This window comes from Helianthus annuus, chromosome 3 (assembly GCF_002127325.2).
Source record: "Helianthus annuus cultivar XRQ/B chromosome 3, HanXRQr2.0-SUNRISE, whole genome shotgun sequence".
Lineage (NCBI taxonomy): Eukaryota > Viridiplantae > Streptophyta > Magnoliopsida > Asterales > Asteraceae > Helianthus > Helianthus annuus.
The window spans coordinates 81,923,195-81,945,398 of record NC_035435.2 but is presented as its reverse complement, the minus strand read 5'-3'; the positions used below and the strand labels follow the sequence as shown (position 1 = coordinate 81,945,398).

The 22,204-nt window shown below is 34.1% G+C and overlaps 1 protein-coding gene across 1 annotated transcript; it reads right to left on the bottom strand.

Annotated features, from left to right (window-relative positions):
- Positions 1–5,986: 5,986 nt before the first annotated feature.
- On the bottom strand, positions 5,987–19,718 carry LOC110931792 (protein FAR1-RELATED SEQUENCE 5-like). Its single transcript, XM_022175169.1, has 8 exons — positions 19,697–19,718; positions 19,194–19,219; positions 18,409–19,079; positions 7,894–8,112; positions 7,082–7,637; positions 6,416–6,907; positions 6,157–6,216; positions 5,987–6,049 (listed from the first exon to the last, which is right to left on the bottom strand). Exons 1-8 carry the CDS (start codon positions 19,716–19,718, stop codon positions 5,987–5,989), a joined length of 2,109 nt encoding a protein of 702 aa, XP_022030861.1.
- Positions 19,719–22,204: the final 2,486 nt, after the last annotated feature.

Here is a 22,204-nt window from a genome sequence, read left to right as displayed (position 1 = left end):
AAATATCATAAAAAACAAAATGAGATTATGTAATGTTAATTTGCTGTGTTAAATTTAATATGATGTAAAGTATTGCGTTTTATCTTAAAACTGTGAATTACTGCTTTTTATCTTTATAGTGTTAGCTAATGCGTTTTATCATAAATTTGTTAATTGACATTGTTTCATTATTCTGTTTAAAGTTAAAAAAACAAGAGGAAAAACAAAAAAGGAGAAGAAAGAAAGTGGTGATAGAATCTTCAGAAGATATAGATTCTGTTTCAAAGGATGAAAATTCTAGTCGAGCTATAGTTCTGCATACTTCCGAACAACAACAAGTAAATTCAGGTAACATAAAACGCATTTAACAAATTTCATGAAAAAAAATATATGTTTCTAAAACACTTCAATGTATCAGATGATGATTTTGTTGATCCACCACCAAGAGTGAAACAGACAAAAAATCAAAAGAAGGAAAAGGCAGAATCAAAACCAAAAAGATCATTGAGGAAAGATAAAACAGAAGAACAACCAGAACAACAACCATATTATGATTATGGCGGGAAAAAAATAAACATAAGATGTGCAGTCAATAATCTAAAAGATTATATTGAAAATTTGTCAAAAGAGCAAAGTAAAGTTGTTAGAGAAATAGGGTTTGAGAGCATACTATCATTCAAGCTGCATTCAGTTCCACGCAAATTCGGGTATTGGCTGGTAAAAAACTTTGATGCTAAAAATGATCAGATAAATATAGGAGATGAGAATATTAATATCACAGCTGAATTGATCCAAAAGGTATTTCAAATACCAAATGGAAAAACAGAGATTGAGGAAAAATTGAGGCCAAAAGAAACTGATCTTATAATTAAATTCTGGCGCGGTCAATTCAGCAAAGATATTTTGAAGAGAATGTATGCGGCCAACTTGATTAAATATTTAAAATCAAGAAATAAGCTTGGAAGACTGTTCAAACTAAACTTCTTGGTTATATTCTTACGGTCATGGCAGAGGCAATGCAAAGTAGTAACGTTAATCAAAGATTCTTGCCATCGATGAAAAGTGACAAAAAAAACCCAGGATTTTAATTGGTGTGAATATATTCTGACTGTTTTAAGGCATACAAGAAGACAATGGCCTGAAAATGACAAGCTCTTCAATGGACCTATTGCATTGTTAGCCGTATGAAATCTGATCTTTCATTATTGCTACATATTTGCTGAATGCTTGTTTAGGCTGCTTGTTTATATTCTTTGTTTAAAATATGTTTGTTTAAAACGCAATGTATATAATGTTACAAAACGCAATGACTAGTTTATATTATTTCTTTGTTTATTAAAAACTATGCTTTATTAAAACGCAACGTTTGTGTAAAACGCAATGTTTTTGTAAAACGCAATGTATTTAAAGTTACAAAAAATTAGTTGTGTAAGTTGTTTACAATGATTAATATTATAAAACGCAACAAAATTAGTATTGATTATTTTTTTAAAACGCAATGATTCATACAGATACTATATGCTTACAAAAAAACAAGGATTTGACGATGCTGAAAACACTGAAGAGTTCTCTCTTGATAAAATTGACTCTACAACATTAAAAGAATTTGAAGATGAATTGGAAATTGCTACGCAAAATGAGGGGAGAGGTCTTGTAATGGATAAAAAGAAAAAAAGAGAAAAAAAGTTAGAAAGAATAAACAAAAAAAGAAAGATGAGGAGGATGAATTTTATATTTATCCATCTGAATCCAAGAATGAAAACGAAGAACAAGATGAATCTGAAGAAAAAGATGAAGACGATGCTGAAGAACACCCAAACATCAATATAAACTCAGAAGAGATAAAAGATGGAAACACCTTACTTAAAGCTGCAACAGACTGGATTGAACAAGAGAATCAAGAGGATGTTCAAAACAGCCAACTTAAAACCAATGAAATTGAGAAAACACAAACAGAAAGTGGAGGATCATGGGGGCAATTCTTCATTAAACCATCAATAGGAAATAAAGATAAGTTATGGGTAGACAGTCAATGTCTATTGCGTAATTTCATGCCATCACAAAATCAAAGTGAAGGTCTTTCTGACATTCATTCAACAAAAAGTGGCGATGAAAATATGAAGAACATTGAAGATAAAAAATCAAATGAAGAATATGTTGTGACTGCCTTGGATAATCATTTTAAAGGATTTGAAGAAATTTTCGAAAGCATCCAATCACGCATAGATGAGATCATTGAAGAATATCCAAACAGTGAAACTGTTCATAACAAAGTAAACGAATGGGCGTCATTGATTGAAAAATTCAACGATCAAGCTAAAAAGCACAAGAAAGTTAATATTGATTCAAATCTGATGGAAACACCATCAAGATTTCTAAATTTGAGCCAACATGAAGACACCGAAAATCAAATCATTTCAACTCCATTGATTGTAAAACGCAATGATGATGCTACAAAACGCAATGAAGATAACCCAGCTGTCGTCCAGTCCTCCAATCCAGAAAAAAATAAGTGAGAATGAACCTGCATCGATTCTGCAAACACACTTTGAAAACTCTTCAATGGTGCAATCATCATTTAGCGAAGAAATTCCATCATTAATGTTGGAGATAATCCAAAAGACAGATGAAGAAGAAAAAAATCAAATCAAAAGAAAATTCAAAATGATGAGGTACCATCCTTTGATTTGAAAATTTCTCAGTTGTCTTCAAATATTGATGAAAATGAAGTGGAAGTTGATGCTACTCGCCACGCTGCACAAACCGAAATTCAAGCGGAATCTGAAAATAAAACAATCGAAAAAGAAGTTCAAATTACTGGAATACAAACAATGTTTGATAGAATTGAAGAACAGAAAACTGAAAAGGAAATCAGTGATCTAATTCAAAACACATCATTCCTCAACCCACAAGAAGATCCGTATAAAACACCTGCAAAATCAGTTCATCAAGAACAACCAACAAGTGATATAACAAAAACAGAACAAATAATCACAAAGATGGTACGACCAGATCGACAGAAAAATGTACCAGAAGTATTTTGTTCACCATACTATCTAAGACAAGTAGCAATGAAGGAAGCAAGAACGGCACACGAAAACAACATATCGGGATATGCTTTCCATGCAGAAGGAGAAATAATGTAAAAAATCATTTATATACACTAACACAAAACAAAAATCAAAATATTATAATTTAATTGTTTTTTTTGCAGGGACACTCTCTTTGAAATTAGAGATCATGTATTTCTGTCGAGATATGCTGCTGAAACAATGAGGCCATGATTGGAAATCACCGGAGAAGTAATCAATTGTTGGACATATATTTTGAATGAAGAAGAAAAAAGAAGATCAAAAGACAACAAAACTCCAAGATTTTTCTGTACTATTCGAATGCTGGTAAGATATATAAAACGCAATTTGTCTGTTTTATAGAAATAATATATGTATAATGAAGTTTTTTGAAGTTTGATTGAATGAAGTTTTATAAAACGCAATTGCCAGTTTTATTTCTTTCATAAAACGCAATGTATACTTTGTTTGAATGAAGTTTTATAAAACGCAACTGTATGTTTTATTACCTTCATAAAACGCAATAATATGTTAATTTGTTTAATGTTATGCAGGCTTTAACATCGAGTGATAAGGAAGAAACTGAAAATGAAGAAAAGATGATAGAAGCATTCACAAAGAACATTGAAAAAATTCTTCAAGGTGCAAAGCTAAAAAGCATAAAAGATTTTAAAATTATCTTTGTCCCGCTTCTCCTTTCAGAGCATTTCTTTGTGATCTCGTTCAATCTTGAAGAGAAACAAATATTCATCATTGACAACAGTGCGAAAGAAGCCACAAATAAAGAAAAATATGGTGATGTGCCTGAAAATACAGTAAGTATTCTTACTTATGCTTTTAAAACACAAATATAAACCACCTAATCTTTTTGTTTTTTTTTCTGTAGAGGAATGCTTTGGCAGCTTACCTTAAATCTGTTGGACATGAAAAAGCAGATGATATAAAAGGAATAACCCCTGTTAGAATGGAGATGAAATGGAGGACAAAAGATAACGGCATTGACTGTGGTATATTATGTATGCGTCATATGGAATGTTATAATGGTGAAGCAGTCGAAAAATGGGATTGTGGGTTTAATGAGGAATATGAAGAACCTGCAATTATCAAGAAGGGTAAAAACAAAAAACAAGTGAACAAGCAGACCGCACAACTTGATGATTTAAGAAGAAAGTTCATCGCAAAGATATTATTACACGAAATCAACGAACTCAAAGATTATGTTATTGAGGACTCAAAGAAGTTTTGAAACCTCGGTGCGAAACTTAAAAACAATCTTATGACACTAGTTTAGAAAGGATTAAAGATAGGCTTGCTCTTGCTGGTTTACTTTGATTTAGAAATGCTACTTATTATAAAACGCAATATTTTTTCTTTTAGTATAATTTTAATATAACGCAGTATTTTCTTGATCTTACTGGTTTACTTTGATTTAGAAATGCTACTTATTATAAAACGCAATGTTTTTTCTTTTAGCATAATTTTAATATAACGCAATATTTTCTTGATCTTGCTGGTTACTTTGATTTAGAAATGCTACTTATTATAAAACGCAATGTTTTTTTCTTTTAGGATAATTTTCATATAACGCAATATTTTGTTGATATATTTAAAATGCTACTATTTGTTTGTTATTTTAAAACGCAATATTTATCCTTTCTTTTAAACATATTATTTAAAATTTGTACAATTTATCAATAAAAATTTTATATAATATATTTAAAAGAAAGGATACATATATAGTGAAATGTTATTATGATAAAACGCAACATTTTAGTAGTATGCTATAACTCAACATTGTCTATTTATTTGTTGTTTGACATAAGTTATTTATTCTAAAACGAATTACAAAGTGTTTCCTAATTATTAATTTCCAAACATATAACGCAATATATCTTTATAACGCAATAAAAGTTTTTTTACTATTTTTATAACACAAAACAAATTAAAAGCTTAATTACAATAATGACAATCATAAAACTGATATATTATACTCTTCTAAAACGCAATGTTATAAAATAAAATAATAATAAATGAAGAGTAGATAAAACAAAGAAAAAACTGATAGCTTAATGACAAAGAAATTGATTAGACAAAAAGCCTTAAAAAGCCTTAAAAAGCCTTTTGGATTCCTGATAAAATACTGTATGATTGAACAATCAATTCAAAGAAAAAAATAAAATATAATCATTTTTATTATTAACACACTTGATACAAATCCCTCTACCAATCCATTATATAAGAACAAAAAACCTAAACTATTTTCACATTCCTCATCATACACCAAATACACCAATACCCAACAACAAAACACACGCACAAACCCTAAAATGGCTAATCAACAACTATCAGTTTGGTGGGTTAAAAGAGAGAATTTCGTTCTTCAATTCCTTGATGGAAAAAAAATAAGATACCATTCCATTACTTCTGTTCTTCAAAACTGCAATGATAATGTGTTGAGAAGGATGAATGAAATAGGTATACCACCTGCTTGTTACACAAATCAGACAGCCGCACTGTTCAGAATTCTACACAAAAGATTTGGAAATCCGAATCAAACTGCAACTAAAGATGCCCAAGTTACATCTTGGGAGTTCATTGAGGAAACTTTCAAAGTTTCAGTGACTTGGGACGATGGTGATGTGGAGATGTATGACCCAAAGGACATATCTTCCAGTGAGGATATAAATTTTTTGAAGCAATTATCTGAAATACCAATCATCAACAACTCTGCTAGCAAATTTGCAGAGAAGCTTCAAAAGGCAGTAGTCTCACAGGTTGAACTTTGGACTGAATCTGAAAGTGATGAGGAAATCCTTGATGGAAGCTTAGGGTTCTCATCCGAAAAAGAAACAAACTTTGATCCATGATGCTGATCTTGCTAGTAATTTTTATTTAATTTTGTGGTTTGAAAACATCATCTTTGTTTAAAACTATCATCATCTATATAACGCAATGTTTATGATATCCACTTGCATTTCTTGTTTAATTTGATCTGTGATCTGTGTTATAATAAAACGCAATAATCAAAAAATTCCATTTACAGTATATTGTTCTATGTATAAAACGCAATAACAATATACTGTTGTTATCATAAAACGCAATTAACCAAAAAAAGCTGATATTTATGAAGGATATCACAAAACGCAATAACAAAAAGAGATGAAACCTATACATCATAAAACGCAATGATAAAATTTTTTTCTTTCTTATTGATATCAGAATTTGTATACATACTTACATTGCATTGCTAGAACCTATAGCATTAGAAGAAACCTTATCTTCACATGTGCGACGGTTATGTCCTTTTCCACCACATACACGACACGATTTCTGGATCTTTGATGATTTCTGAATTGCAATCTCACAATTAGACTTGATCTTTTTTGTACACCGCATCCTTTGGTCCTTGTTTTGACCGGGACACGAATCATAGAATCTGACTTTTCTAAGTTCCCTCTAATATCAGCAAATCTTTCTTTGCGACTAGGAGGTGGCGCAGCAACCATAACCTCATCCGCTTTATCAATATAACTTTTAATATGATCCCTGTAACGACACAGCTCATCTAAATCCCCAACCAACCTATTAACCACATACTCATTTGCAACAACGATTTCTCTAAAAAGTTTATCAATTTCACTATTCCTACGAATTTCATCAAACCGAATATTGCAATGATTTAATCCATTTGAAACAACATCTCTCATCCATCTTCTATGAACATATCTTCTAGGAAACTTAGTTATATCATCATACCGTAGAACATAAAATATATGGCGGCACAATATACCAAATTCTTCAAACCGTTTGCAAGTACAACTTATACTTAAACCATCTTCTTGTTTGCTGTATTGAACCTGTAAATAAAATTAAAAAGCTATATAAAATTAGTGAAATGTAATATAAAACGCAATGAATAATAAATATAATACAGAAATTAAGTATATGATCATATAATGATAAAACGCAACAAATAATGGAAAAAATAAAACGCAATAGATGTTTAAAACAATATAAATTTAAAAAATTACCTTGAATAAAGATGTGCATGGCTGTTTGAAATCCTTTATTTCATAATATTGAACATCACCCACAGTATCATGAGACTTTGACATACACTTTGTAATGGCAGCATCAATTTCAATCTGAATATCTTTAAAAATTGTTTTGGTATATATTTCTGATGCTTGTTTCTCCAATACAAAGTCACTCCAGGTCTTAGACTGGATATACCTTGTATCATGATCATTCCTCCTATGCTCATGCCTTTGAATATCCATTGCAGTCTCAAAATGAGTGAAAAATTCAACAAGTGTACATCTTGGATTGCAAATCTGAGCAAAGAAGTAATTCTCGCTTTCACATCTAGACGTAGTACGTATAAGACCAGCCAAATTCTCTCCATGGTAATAAGCGGGAATCCAATCAAATCGAAGATCGTACATATCTTTTAACCACTCATGATTTTCCAATCCAAAAGTAGACATTATTGAATGCCACTCAGTTTCAAAATCTTCTGGAATAATAGTATTCCAAACAACATGAGTCATTCTTGTATTAAAATCAATGTTTGCTGACATGACCAACCTGTATAAAAAGTAATAAAATTATTAAACATAAAACGCAATAATTTAAAACGCAATATATTGAAAATGGTAAACATAATGCATTAATGGTAAAACGTAATTGTTTTGTAATTCTATTAATAAAAGTGTTTGGGGATCTTATTGTATAATACATAAAACGCAATAATAAACCTATATAAAAATTGCAGTTTATTATATCATAAAACGCAGTTAATACCTTTGTCTTCAATTTCTCCCATATATGCCACATACATAACCTATGTCTACTTCTTGAAAGTACATCCTTAATAGCTCTTTTCATTGCAGCATCTTGGTCAGTAACAACAACTTTAGGCTCATTTCCAAAAGCATTAACAAAGCACCTTAAAAGCCATCTATAAGAATCTGCAGTCTCAGAACCAAGTAATGCACCACCAAATGTGACATTCCTAAAATGATTATCAATCCCAGTAAATGGTACAAAAACCAAATCATATCTACATAAAAACAAATTAATAAAGAATTAGAAAAAATAGAACAGGGTATATAACTGTGACACCTGTGTCACCACGAACACCAAACAAATGCCAAACCTATGAAACATTGTGTTTCATACCTGGGATTTGTATAAATATGTGTATCCTTTGCACATATCAATTCTTGTTCAATTCCGAGCTTTAAATCGCTTTCTGGAAAGTTATATGCGCACTGGTGCGTAACCGTAATCAGTTTTAGCGCAACAAACACTCCGGAATAGTGAAATAGGCTTAACATACTTTAAATGACCTTTACATAACATAGAAATAAGTTTTGAAAGGTTTGGTATGGCAAAAACAAGTTTATTCGATCGCAGGGACTATTTGCGTCAAACTACGAAACTATACCGATTCGTATGGTGTCGAACAGTCCGGAACTTGATCATAAGTTAAACATACCATATATAACCTAATCATAGCTTAGAAACAAGCTTTGAGTGGTTCGGTGTGCGAAAACATGCTTATATGATCTTTCAGGGACTAAAAGTGTCAAAAACGACGTAAGTTTGCATTTTCGCGCATATCTTACGTTCTGGACACATCTGGACATCCAAAATTTTTGTACACACTAAAATATTTTTATTTTAGTGATCGCCATGCAAAAATTCCATTCGTCGCTTAATTTGGTTCGTTTTCGCATCCGTTTGAGTTCCGTCGTAATTAACCGAACAACGCGATCGTACGACCAAACGAACCGACATCCGAGATATTTTTGAGCATGTTTTGAGTCCCCTATACTTTAACTTCATTTTAGAGCCTTGAAATGAGGTTAACGAGGTTTAAACGCATCGAAAAAGGCTTTAAACGCGTGCAGGGACCATTTCTGCCATTTTTGAAACTTTGCTGAATCAGACACACCGTAGCGTAGCGTGAGCCCTCCTGCCTATGCCGTCGCGCTACGCGAGTGCCACATCTGGGCAGAAAGTGTGTTTTCAGCAACAGTTTGTAAATTCAGGGGCCAATCTTGCAATTTCTTTGTGTGGTAACCAAGTTACCACCTCTCCAAGGCTTTGCACCTGCATCAAACAAATGTATGGCTAGGATTTCATGCTTAATGACCAAGCAAAACAAGTGTCATGATCTTGTGAATTCATGAACACTATAAATAGCCATCCAAGTTCACTTCATTCCTTGCTCATTCCTCCCTTATCTTCTCTAAATCTGCTTTGGAGCTCTCTTCTAAGCTTATTGGGACTTTGTCTTCTTGTAGAAAAGATAGCAAGGACCTTAAGTGAGCTTCTTTCATTCTTTTTCTTGCTTTTTCCTTATGTAGTGCAGAAAGTCAAACAGTTTGGCCAATAGTTTGACTTTCGGTTTTGACCATCAATTGGTCAAGTCAAAGTTCAATTGAACTTTGAAACGTGATTGTAATCACGATAGTTATAATCCTTCGTAATTATAGCCGCTGATTACCACGTTAACTAGTTGTAGTGTCGAGTCAAAGTTTCGGTCAAAATGCGTTTTAGCACGCATTTTGCAACGGAACTACTTTAGGGTATCAAAACACTTTGTTTTGATACCAAATCAGTAGGTTAAACATGTTTTGACATGTCTAACTCGACACTATTAGTTTGTGCTTGTTTAGGGTCGTAAGGTAAGCGGTCTAAACAACCGCTTATACTTCCGAACCCGACCCGTTTGGTCGATCTTTAGGATCCGACCAAGCTTAGTTAGTGATCATAGTTGTATAGGGAATAACCACTGAGGTTATACCTTATGATCACATAGGATTGGTTAGTCGTATGCTAGTTAGCTTGTATGCCCATAGGAAATGACCAAAATGCCCTTTTGAAGCTAAAATCCGTATTTTGATTATGTGAACATATTTTTGACATATAATCTGAATTAGTAACATGTTTAGGGATAATTGGGCATGTAAGACTTGACATAGCACATAGTTAACCATCCGAACCTAGTTTTACGCAAACGACGCATTATAGTGGCTTATACTACCATAATGGGTCGAAACGGGTCAAAAGCACTTAAGTAAACTTCCAAATCAGAATGTTAGGTCTATTAAATCATGCCATATGAGTTGCAATACTCATTTGATTTATAGAACTTCATTCTATCCTATCTTCCGATTTAGGATCCGATTGTTTAACATAGTGATCCATACTAGGTGCCACTTGATTCCTTGATTTCCCGAGCTTTGTTAGGACACTTAATCAAGGATACTTGCAATCTCAAGTGAGTACATAGTCCCCTCTTTTACTGTTTTCAATTGTTTTGGGGTGAAACATATATGCCTATCTGTTATTTTCCTGATTTTAAACTATATGATTACACATGCTTAATACATATTCTTTTGACAAATTAAACGATTTCCTATGGTTTAAACAGTGATTTTCCAAAACTTAATAAACAAATTGTTGGATTGTACCATTTTTATACATTCACCCAGCCGATTGGTAGTATGATATAGCGCTATAGGACTAGACACCCCATTCCTGTTGTATGGAATGTCAGAAACCAAATTTAAACCAAATAGAAATTGCCTTCGTGGTATTTCTATAGTCTCCAAAGTGTAGTTTGATACACTAAGGCTTTGTTGAATACCAAATCACACTCTCTTTGTATATGTTGATATACTACAAAAGTACAGTTTGATGTGCTCTCAAATGTGATCTACCAAAGTATATTTTGATATACTATGTACAAAAATCCAACATATGTTTTAACACACCTACTTTGTTATTTTTAAACCAAAGCATAGTTGATATGCTATTTTTAAACCAAAGCATAGTTTGATATGCTACTGTTTACCAAAGTATAGTTTGATATACTACCAACTTTGTTATTTTAAACTAAAGTATATTTTGATATACTATCTAAAGCATAGTTGATATGCTACTTTTAACCAAAGCATAGTTGATATGCTATTTACAAACCAAAGAATAATTTGATATACTACCAATACTTTTATTCTTAAACCAAAGTATACTTGAGATATACTACCGAAACTATTATTTTAATTACTAAAGTATATTTTGATATACTATCCATTTAACTATTTCAAAACTAAAGTATACTATGATATACTATTTGTACAAACTTTTCAAAACCAAAGTATATTTTTGTCTATACTATAAACCCGTTTTCCAAAACGACACATTTTCAGAAACAAAACTTTTACATTAGATTCATGGCTATTTTGAAAAACATAAAACCTTTTCTCATATTATCTAAAGCCATGAATCTAATACACAAAATCCTATGTTACTCACAGGCATTTTTATGCTGACGTACCATATTTTCATATATGTTTCAGGTACTGCTATGTGATGATTGTTGATGCATGCTACACATAGGATGGACTTGTGCCTTAGCGACTTTAAAACTGAGAAACAATTATTGTATTTATCTAAGTTGTACCAAAACAATGAGTTCAATAATTCAATAAAACAAAACTATTTAATCCATGGTTGTGAAACAATGATTCTGTTACAACACTCCCCGACGTTTCCGCCACGTTTTGTTGTTTTACGTGGTCGGGGTGTGACAGAAAAGTTGGTATCAGAGCCAATGGTTATAGGGAATTAGGCTATTAGTAATGCTTTGACCTAGACTATAACCTTCCTAGGACCCTAACACAAGTTATCTTGTGTTTAGTCTTAAAACAATACACTTCACCTATCCTTAGGTGATAACCACAACGAGAACACAATAACAAATCCGCTTCGAAAATTAATCATCTATCCTTGGATGATTGATTATTAGGTTTTGAACCCTTTGTTATAAGGTTTCGAACCCTTCCAGTTTGATTCATCTTTAGCTTTGTGCCTTTTGAGTTTTCAAAATCCCGTCAAAGTTTGAGTCTAAATAATGTGAACACGTGCAAACTGGAAGAGTGAATGCCTGTACCCTGAGTTTTCTGTCTAAGGCTAGAGTGTTCGTACAAATCCACAGTATCGGACCAGTCACTCTTACCTGGGAACTCTTGGGGTGAGTGTTCACTTATAGGCGAGCATGTCTTCAGTGATACATTATATTGACCCATTTACTTTGATTTGTCACAGTGTCGTTTGTTTGTTTTAAGTAACGAACAAATGGTCACAATCCTTATGCTTTGTCGATATTCTTAACATCTAGTTTTGAATATCCAATAGCATCTCACTCGATTTTCCCTCATATTGCTTTGCTCTTTCAAAATATGCCTCCTCGACGTGATCAAGCTCAGGATGCCGCCTTGGCAGCCTTAATCGCTCAGCAATTCGCTGCTGTACTCCCGAACCTTATCACCCAGATAAATCAGGCAAACAATAACAATGTTCCGTGCACCTTTAAAACATTCAACTCAGCTAAGCCACTCGCATTTACTGGGTCTGAAGGAGCCACGGGGCTTCTACAATGGTTTGAGAGTCTTGAAAGCACATTTCGTCATGTGCAATGCCCAAACGAGCGAAAGGTTGAGTTTGCATCAAGTGTGTTCCAGAAAAGAGCACTCACATGGTGGAACGGCATAATGAGGGATCGAGGTGCCGATGTAGCAATGGCACAAACCTGGGAAGAGCTTCGGGCTCTAATGATGAAGGAATTCTGTCCTCGTCATGAGCTTAGGGCTTTGGAACGGGAATTTGATGATCTCAAACAAGACAGCGGTGAACATCGAGCCTACACTGATCGTTACGAGGAATTGAGTCTGTTATGTCCTACCATGGTTACGCCTTTGGATAAGGCAATTGAAAGATACATCGATGGCCTTCCTGATCCAGTTCAGGATACTGTTACTGGTAGCAACCCTACTACCGTCAGACAAGCCATTGAACTATCTGCCACCCTGACTGAATCTCAAATCAGGAAGGGTAAGCTTTTCCGAAAAGGCGATCCAAGACCATCTGACAAGATAGCACAAGATAAACCAAAGGATAAACAGACCGAGTCCTCTAAGAAGTCGAAGAAGCGTAAGGCTTCACAAAACTTCGCAGTAGTTGCTCAGAATGATCAGGTTGCACCAAATCAACCAGCACAGCCTCGTGCTAGGAAGAACTGTGTTGGTACTGCACCCTTGTGCAACAAATGCAACCGTCATCATGTGAATCAGACACCGTGTCAGAAGTGTACCCACTGTGGGCGTTTGGGACACTTGGTCAATACATGTCGCCATGTTATCCAAAACCAAAATGCTGCAAATCCTGCCGTTGTTCGAGCACAGTTTCCTCCTGGATCGTGCTATAACTGTGGTGACCTTACTCACTACAGGAACAATTGCCCAAGACTTCTTAATACAAATCCAGCACGTGGATGAGTATTCAACATAAACGAGGCAAATGCAAATGACAACGCAGCAGTGAACAATTAGTCTTTTGTATTTCCTTCGTTTGTTATCTTTTGACATTTGAGACAATGCAGTTATTATAAATAAAATGGTTGTTCCAATTTTATTTCCAAAACTGATACGATTGTGTGTATGTGTCGACATACCCCTACAATATCGACACCAAAGAACCATGTTCTTTCCAGAACAAACTACTTGTATGGTTCCTTCATTCTATGATCATTTGTGATCTCCCCAAAAATCCTAAGTACTAGTTTCTTTTAAGAAACAAAGTACGGATGCAATTCTTAATCAGATACTTGAAGTACCATTTCAAATCTTTGATTTGATAAAGGTGCTATCATAAGTCCTTAATTGGATTCTTTATTTATCCTAATACGAATGTTATAACACGACAGAAAACAAATTCCAAATCCTTATAAGATCTTCCTATCTTCATAGTTAGATTCTTGAGGACATTTTAAAGTACTAATTGAAGTCTGTGATTGGATTTCTAGTGTACCTTAAATTCACAAACGAGCTAATAACTAAATTAACGAATACACAATTTGGTGATTTTGTGTTTATGTGTAACTCCAAAGCTCGTTATCTAAGTCCTGGTGGAATCTTCCGTATTTTCATATGTTAGATTCTCAGAAGGATACTCAAAGTACTATCGTAAATCCTTAAGGGGCTTCTATGCAAATAGTAAGAACCTTGGATTCCAAAGTGCTGATTCAAAACGATTATTTGGTTCCGAGTTATAAAGATCCCTTAAATGGTCTATTTAAAAAGATCATACGACGATCTAGATAAGAAGATCATGTGTTGATCTGGTTAAAAGGATCGTTCATTGATCTAGTTAAAAAGATCCTTTGGTGGTCTAGTCAAGTCATTTCATGGTTATTCGATTGATTTTACCCTACACATTATGAGATGAACTGTGCGGACTGTCAAGGAATTACGTAATTATGGATGCATACGTAATTATGGAATTCAGTGCACAGAAACCACAGCAAGTTTTGTCATGTGTTAAGACCTATAGTGATGAGAATAACGAGACGGGAGCAATGTAAAAGGGCATGGTGGATACGCCGCTGGTACTTCCTATATATAAGTGTTCCATATTACATTGCGAAAGTAGCGTTATTTAAATTACTAGAAGTCATGGACCTTGGCCAATGACATTTTATTTTGTAATCTCCGACTCTGATTTCGAGCACACACAAGTTTCCTATAATAGTCTTCATAGGAAACATTCTCCTATCCGTTGTTCGAAACCCCATGTTTTTGTTACTGCAACAAGGACATTCTGGCAGTTATCGGATTCGCTAAGAATCCAAACGTAACCTAGAGTTTTACTTTGGGAAACGGAGGATTCATTCAAAAGCGAAACAATCACAGTTGTCTTCACAAGTTTCCTCTAGAATTAAATTTCGGGACGAAATTTCCTAAAGTAGGGGAGACTGTGACACCTGTGTCACCACGAACACCAAACAAATGCCAAACCTATGAAACATTGTGTTTCATACCTGGGATTTGTATAAATATGTGTATCCTTTGCACATATCAATTCTTGTTCAATTCCGAGCTTTAAATCGCTTTCTGGAAAGTTATATGCGCACTGGTGCGTAAACGTAATCAGTTTTAGCGCAACAAACACTCCGGAATAGTGAAATAGGCTTAACATACTTTAAATGACCTTTACATAACTTAGAAATAAGTTTTGAAAGGTTTGGTATGGCAAAAACAAGTTTATTCGATCGCAGGGACTATTTGCGTCAAACTACGAAACTATACCGATTCGTATGGTGTCGAACAGTCCGGAACTTGATCATAAGTTAAACATACCATATATAACCTAATCATAGCTTAGAAACAAGCTTTGAGTGGTTCGGTGTGCGAAAACATGCTTATATGATCTTTCAGGGACTAAAAGTGTTAAAAACGACGTAAGTTTGCATTTTCGCGCATATCTTACGTTCTGGACACATCTGGACATCCAAAATTTTTGTACACACTAAAATATTTTTATTTTAGTGATCGCCATGCAAAAATTCCATTCATCGCTTAATTTGGTTCGTTTTCGCATCCGTTTGAGTTCCGTCGTAATTAACCGAACAACGCGATCGTACGACCAAACGAACCGACATCCGAGATATTTTTGAGCATGTTTTGAGTCCCCTATACTTTAACTTCATTTTAGAGCCTTGAAATGAGGTTAACGAGGTTTAAACGCATCGAAAAAGGCTTTAAACGCGTGCAGGGACCATTTCTGCCATTTTTGAAACTTTGCTGAATCAGACACACCGTAGCGTAGCGCGAGCCCTCCTGCCTATGCCGTCGCGCTACGCGAGTGCCACATCTGGGCAGAAAGTGTGTTTTCAGCAACAGTTTGTAAATTCAAGGGCCAATCTTGCAATTTCTTTGTGTGGTAACCAAGTTACCACCTCTCCAAGGCTTTGCACCTGCATCAAACAAATGTATGGCTAGGATTTCATGCTTAATGACCAAGCAAAACAAGTGTCATGATCTTGTGAATTCATGAACACTATAAATAGCCATCCAAGTTCACTTCATTCCTTGCTCATTCCTCTCTTATCTTCTCTAAATCTGCTTTGGAGCTCTCTTCTAAGCTTATTGGGACTTTGTCTTCTTGTAGAAAAGATAGCAAGGACCTTAAGTGAGCTTCTTTCATTCTTTTTCTTGCTTTTTCCTTATGTAGTGCAGAAAGTCAAACAGTTTGGCCAACAGTTTGACTTTCGGTTTTGACCATCAATTGGTCAAGTCAAAGTTCAATTGAACTTTGAAACGTGATTGTAATCACGATAGTTATAATCCTTCGTAATTATAGCCGCTGATTACCACGTTAACTAGTTGTAGTGTCGAGTCAAAGTTTCGGTCAAAATGCGTTTTAGCACGCATTTTGAAACGGAACTACTTTAGGGTATCAAAACACTTTGTTTTGATACCAAATCAGTAGGTTAAACATGTTTTGACATGTCTAACTCGACACTATTAGTTTGTGCTTGTTTAGGGTCGTAAGGTAAGCGGTCTAAACAACCGCTTATACTTCCGAACCCGACCCGTTTGGTCGATCTTTAGGATCCGACCAAGCTTAGTTAGTGATCATAGTTGTATAGGGAATAACCACTGAGGTTATACCTTATGATCACATAGGATTGGTTAGTCGTATGCTAGTTAGCTTGTATGCCCATAGGAAATGACCAAAATGCCCTTTTGAAGCTAAAATCCGTATTTTGATTATGTGAACATATTTTTGACATATAATCTGAATTAGTAACATGTTTAGGGATAATTGGGCATGTAAGACTTGACATAGCACATAGTTAACCATCCGAACCTAGTTTTACGCAAACGACGCATTATAGTGGCTTATACTACCATAATGGGTCGAAACGGGTCAAAAGCACTTAAGTAAACTTCCAAATCAGAATGTTAGGTCTATTAAATCATGCCATATGAGTTGCAATACTCATTTGATTTATAGAACTTCATTCTATCCTATCTTCCGATTTAGGATCCGATTGTTTAACATAGTGATCCATACTAGGTGCCACTTGATTCCTTGATTTCCCGAGCTTTGTTAGGACACTTAATCAAGGATACTTGCAATCTCAAGTGAGTACATAGTCCCCTCTTTTACTGTTTTCAATTGTTTTGGGGTGAAACATATATGCCTATCTGTTATTTTCCTGATTTTAAACTATATGATTACACATGCTTAATACATATTCTTTTGACAAATTAAACGATTTCCTATGGTTTAAACAGTGATTTTCCAAAACTTAATAAACAAATTGTTGGATTGTACCATTTTTATACATTCACCCAGCCGATTGGTAGTATGATATAGCGCTATAGGACTAGACACCCCATTCCTGTTGTATGGAATGTCAGAAACCAAATTTAAACCAAATAGAAATTGCCTTCGTGGTATTTCTATAGTCTCCAAAGTGTAGTTTGATACACTAAGGCTTTGTTGAATACCAAATCACACTCTCTTTGTATATGTTGATATACTACAAAAGTACAGTTTGATGTGCTCTCAAATGTGATCTACCAAAGTATATTTTGATATACTATGTACAAAAATCCAACATATGTTTTAACACACCTACTTTGTTATTTTTAAACCAAAGCATAGTTGATATGCTATTTTTAAACCAAAGCATAGTTTGATATGCTACTGTTTACCAAAGTATAGTTTGATATACTACCAACTTTGTTATTTTAAACTAAAGTATATTTTGATATACTATCTAAAGCATAGTTGATATGCTACTTTTAACCAAAGCATAGTTGATATGCTATTTACAAACCAAAGAATAATTTGATATACTACCAATACTTTTATTCTTAAACCAAAGTATACTTGAGATATACTACCGAAACTATTATTTTAATTACTAAAGTATATTTTGATATACTATCCATTTAACTATTTCAAAACTAAAGTATACTATGATATACTATTTGTACAAACTTTTCAAAACCAAAGTATATTTTTGTCTATACTATAAACCCGTTTTCCAAAACGACACATTTTCAGAAACAAAACTTTTACATTAGATTCATGGCTATTTTGAAAAACATAAAACCTTTTCTCATATTATCTAAAGCCATGAATCTAATACACAAAATCCTATGTTACTCACAGGCATTTTTATGCTGACGTACCGTATTTTCATATATGTTTCAGGTACTGCTATGTGATGATTGTTGATGCATGCTACACATAGGATGGACTTGTGCCTTAGCGACTTTAAAACTGAGAAACAATTATTGTATTTATCTAAGTTGTACCAAAACAATGAGTTCAATAATTCAATAAAACAAAACTATTTAATCCATGGTTGTGAAACAATGATTCTGTTACAACACTCCCCGACGTTTCCGCCACGTTTTGTTGTTTTACGTGGTCGGGGTGTGACAATAACGCAATAGAATATATAACACAATAAATGAAAAAAACTTACTTGTTTGATTTATAAGTAGCATCAAAACCAACTATGTCACCAAACACTGTATAATCTGTTTTTGATTGCTCATCAGCCCAGAAAAATCCTTTCAATCTTCTATGTTCACCAATAACATAATCACATGTGAAACCAGGACAACATTCTTTCTTCCTAATAAGACGCCTAACTACCATTTCTGCATCATACTCTCCTATGTAAAGATTCAAATCCCTTCTATAGTTCTTACAATCAACTTTACTAGCACCAACTTCACCAAAACCACCATACATTGTTTTCATAATATTGAATGCTTTAACAAGTCCAATATTGATTGCAGACAATCCAGATATAAAACTTTCTTTAACATAATCAATACTTCTGGCAGCCGGCAAGAAATGAATATCTTCATCTTCAACAAAGATATGATTATGTTCTTCTTCAAAGTAGTAGATTTTAAACATATTATTGTTCTCTAATATTAATTTCACATGAGCATTGCATCCAACTCCTTTTGAACCTCTATTACGTCTAACAATCTTTTTACTATTCTCATCAACTGAACCAGAATCTATTTCTTTGCTAAGATGAAATTCTTCTTTTGAGCAGACAATATATTTTATTTTCACTAAACCACCACCATTTTTCAAAGAGGTATTTTTTCTTGCAGACAACTTGCAGCAAGTGCATATCTTTGATAAAACGCAAAAGCCTCATCAAATGATTTAAAAAACATTCCAACAGTAGGTGTAATGGATCCACTGACTTTAGGTTTTGAAAAACTTTCTTCCACTGTTTAAGCATACACGTTCCTCCCACTTGGAAATGTGATCTGAAACAATTAACAAATAACTATAAAACGCAATACCTCTTATATAATAATGTTTTTAGTATTAAATCTCAAAATATGTTAATAAAAATTTAAAAATACAGACCTTTAAAGTTTGTATATGAACTAATATGGATAAAAGCATAAAACACAATACGTTCAGTAAAACGCATCAAATGATGAACAAACAAAACAATGTATGAAACGAACAAAACTCTAAAATTGTACAACAATGAGAGTTATTGCTTTATATTACATCAATCTTAAATTTAAAGTTTGTATGCATAAAACACAACTCTTCACTAAAACGCAATAAATGATGAAGAAACAAAACGAACAAATTATGTTAAATTATAAAACAATAACAATTAAACTTATGAAAAATCAAATATTAATAACAGAAAGACGAATTATAAAACGTAAAACAATGAATTTCGGAAAAAATAACAAAAATTTACTCAAAATTGAAGCTAAACTTACCAACAGAGCCTGAAGAAGACATTGAGGTTATCGAATTGACGAACGAAACAAGATTATTGCTTGAAAAAAGGTGAATTTGCGATCGATTGCGATTTAGGGTTATAGTGTAACAACTGCCACTAAAATCAATAGTTAGGACAATAATTAGTTAAAAAGGAAACCCTAATTGAGACACCCAAGTAATTCTGCACTAGCCCTAAAATTTTCAGAATGATCGGAATCAGGATCAGGGCCCCTAAACTCGAGGGGGGTAAACCCTAGTTGATAATTATCTTAATATAAACGTTGCTATGCTCTGATTAGTTGAAAAGTTGAGTCACCAAGGCTAGTCCCGAGCCTAGGCAGCCTATATTTAGACTGCTTAGCTTACGGACCGTAAAGGGTCCGCCTTACGGTCCGTAAGGAGGTCCCAAAACTTGCTATAAATAGCCGACATTGGCACTTAACTGTGGAACTTAAAACGATGTAAAATCTCTGTGTATACGTCGAGTTATAAGCAATTAAGTTCACCACACACACACACGATCACGAGGTGCTGCCGCAATCAGGGTAATAACTCGATCGCTATTACGATTCAACATCCGATCGATTATAACTATCCAACGATTGTCCGAGTGCTGCTCAAATTGAGCTTGTACTTTGTTATTCATTGTGATTTCGACTTGAATGTTTGAGTGCTGTTCGAATTCGGACTATGCTCTGTTATTCGTTGTAAATCCATTGAATTGTTAAGTATTGCACTTGATAATAGTTGTGAGGGTTTAATCTCGTGAATTGACGTAACTGCTGAATTAGTTACTAATCCCGTTTGTGTGTGCATTGTTATTCAAATTAGGTTAGAAGGCTAATCAGTAAAGCTTATACTCTGCTCGTAAATCTGCAATGTGAGTCATTCTCTTTTTATCAACTGTTTTACAAAACTCCAAATTATTTTCCAAAGTTATAATTACAGGGATTAAGTCTATGTAATCACCAAAGTACAGCCGGTATGTGGGGTTTTGTATACATTACTTATTTCCCGTCACACTTGGACAAACGGGTGGCCAAGGGGTGATCTGACCACAGTCACAGACACCATTGGACAAATGGGCTAGCCAATTGATGGTCGAGTGACAAATACTGTGGGTAGTTGGTTTGATATCAGAAACATTGTAATTCCCCTTAATACTGTAGATTATAACAAATGTGTCGTTTTCAGTAAACTGAATGATTCACTCAGTATTTCCCTGCTGACAAAACCTTTTTCAAACATGTTTCAGGTGATATGGTATGAGCAAAGAAAAGTGCCGTGGAGCACTCCCAGCTTAGAAAAGTGGCTCAATGTAAATAAATAAATGAACATGTTTTGAAAATAAAGATTTCCCTGAGAAATCACAGTATTGTAAATTTCGGGAATTTATCCCTAAGTTATGAAACGAGCAGTTTAAATTACTAAAAAGATCCTGTTTTTTTAAAAAAAAAAAAGACTTCCGATGTCGCCTAAATTAAATACCACGGGATTCCTGTCCCGCGGCTCCTGAAACAGGTCAAACCGGGTCGGGGGCCGTGACAGGAAAAGGTGGTATCAGAGCCACTGTTTTAAGCTTACTGATTAAGCTCACTATGATAATTAGGAAAGTTTTATTTGTGAATATATGCTTATTAACTGATTAATTGTTAAAATTACAGTATGGGTAAACAAAAGATTTCTGCTATCTATCGCAAATTAGATAATACACCTAAAGAACAGGGAACCTCTTCCTCCAAACCTCCCACCAAATTGGAAGAGGGAATCTTTGTCCGTAAGGCCAATTATGAAAACCCACTTACACCGGAGAAAAGGAATTCAATCCTTAGAAAAGGTCAAAAGAAAAAGAAACCCCGAACCAAGAGAGTGAGATTTAACCTAGAAATTCAGGAAATTAATAATAATCCACCAGGGGAAAATAACTTAGATGAAAAAATGGGCAAATCTGTATCTGCTCGCCACTGTAGCAGAAAATGCAAATCTTTAAGCTTTAAACCTAGAAATATTTACTTCCCAGTAAATAAATAAATAAATAAATTTGAGTATGTTCTGTTTGCTGTTATGTTGTACAAATTGGTGTGCAATAAAAATGTTTATTTGTTAAGCTTTGTTCCAAAGTTTTAACTTAGCATTTTGTGCATTTTGCATATATGCCGTACAGCATGAATGAGATGTCGGAAGCATTTCAGAATCTCAACCTCTATCCTGTGCCGATTGAAGTCTCCCACAACTTCACTGGTTACATTGCTGACATAGAGGAACCTCTGGAATTCCAAGCTCCACCGCTGGAAAAAGCCAAACCTAAAAAGAAGAGAAGATATGTAGGGTGGCGAAAAGTGCGTAGAAGAAAACCTAGGAGAATCCCTAAAATAGAAAATCCTGTGAGTGTGAGCAAGGGAAAAGAAATAGAAACCGGAGAAAGTTCCAAGCCAGCAGAAATAGGGATAGACCTAAAGCAAAAGGGAATAGAGATCGGAGAAAGCTCTAAACAGCCTGAGGAA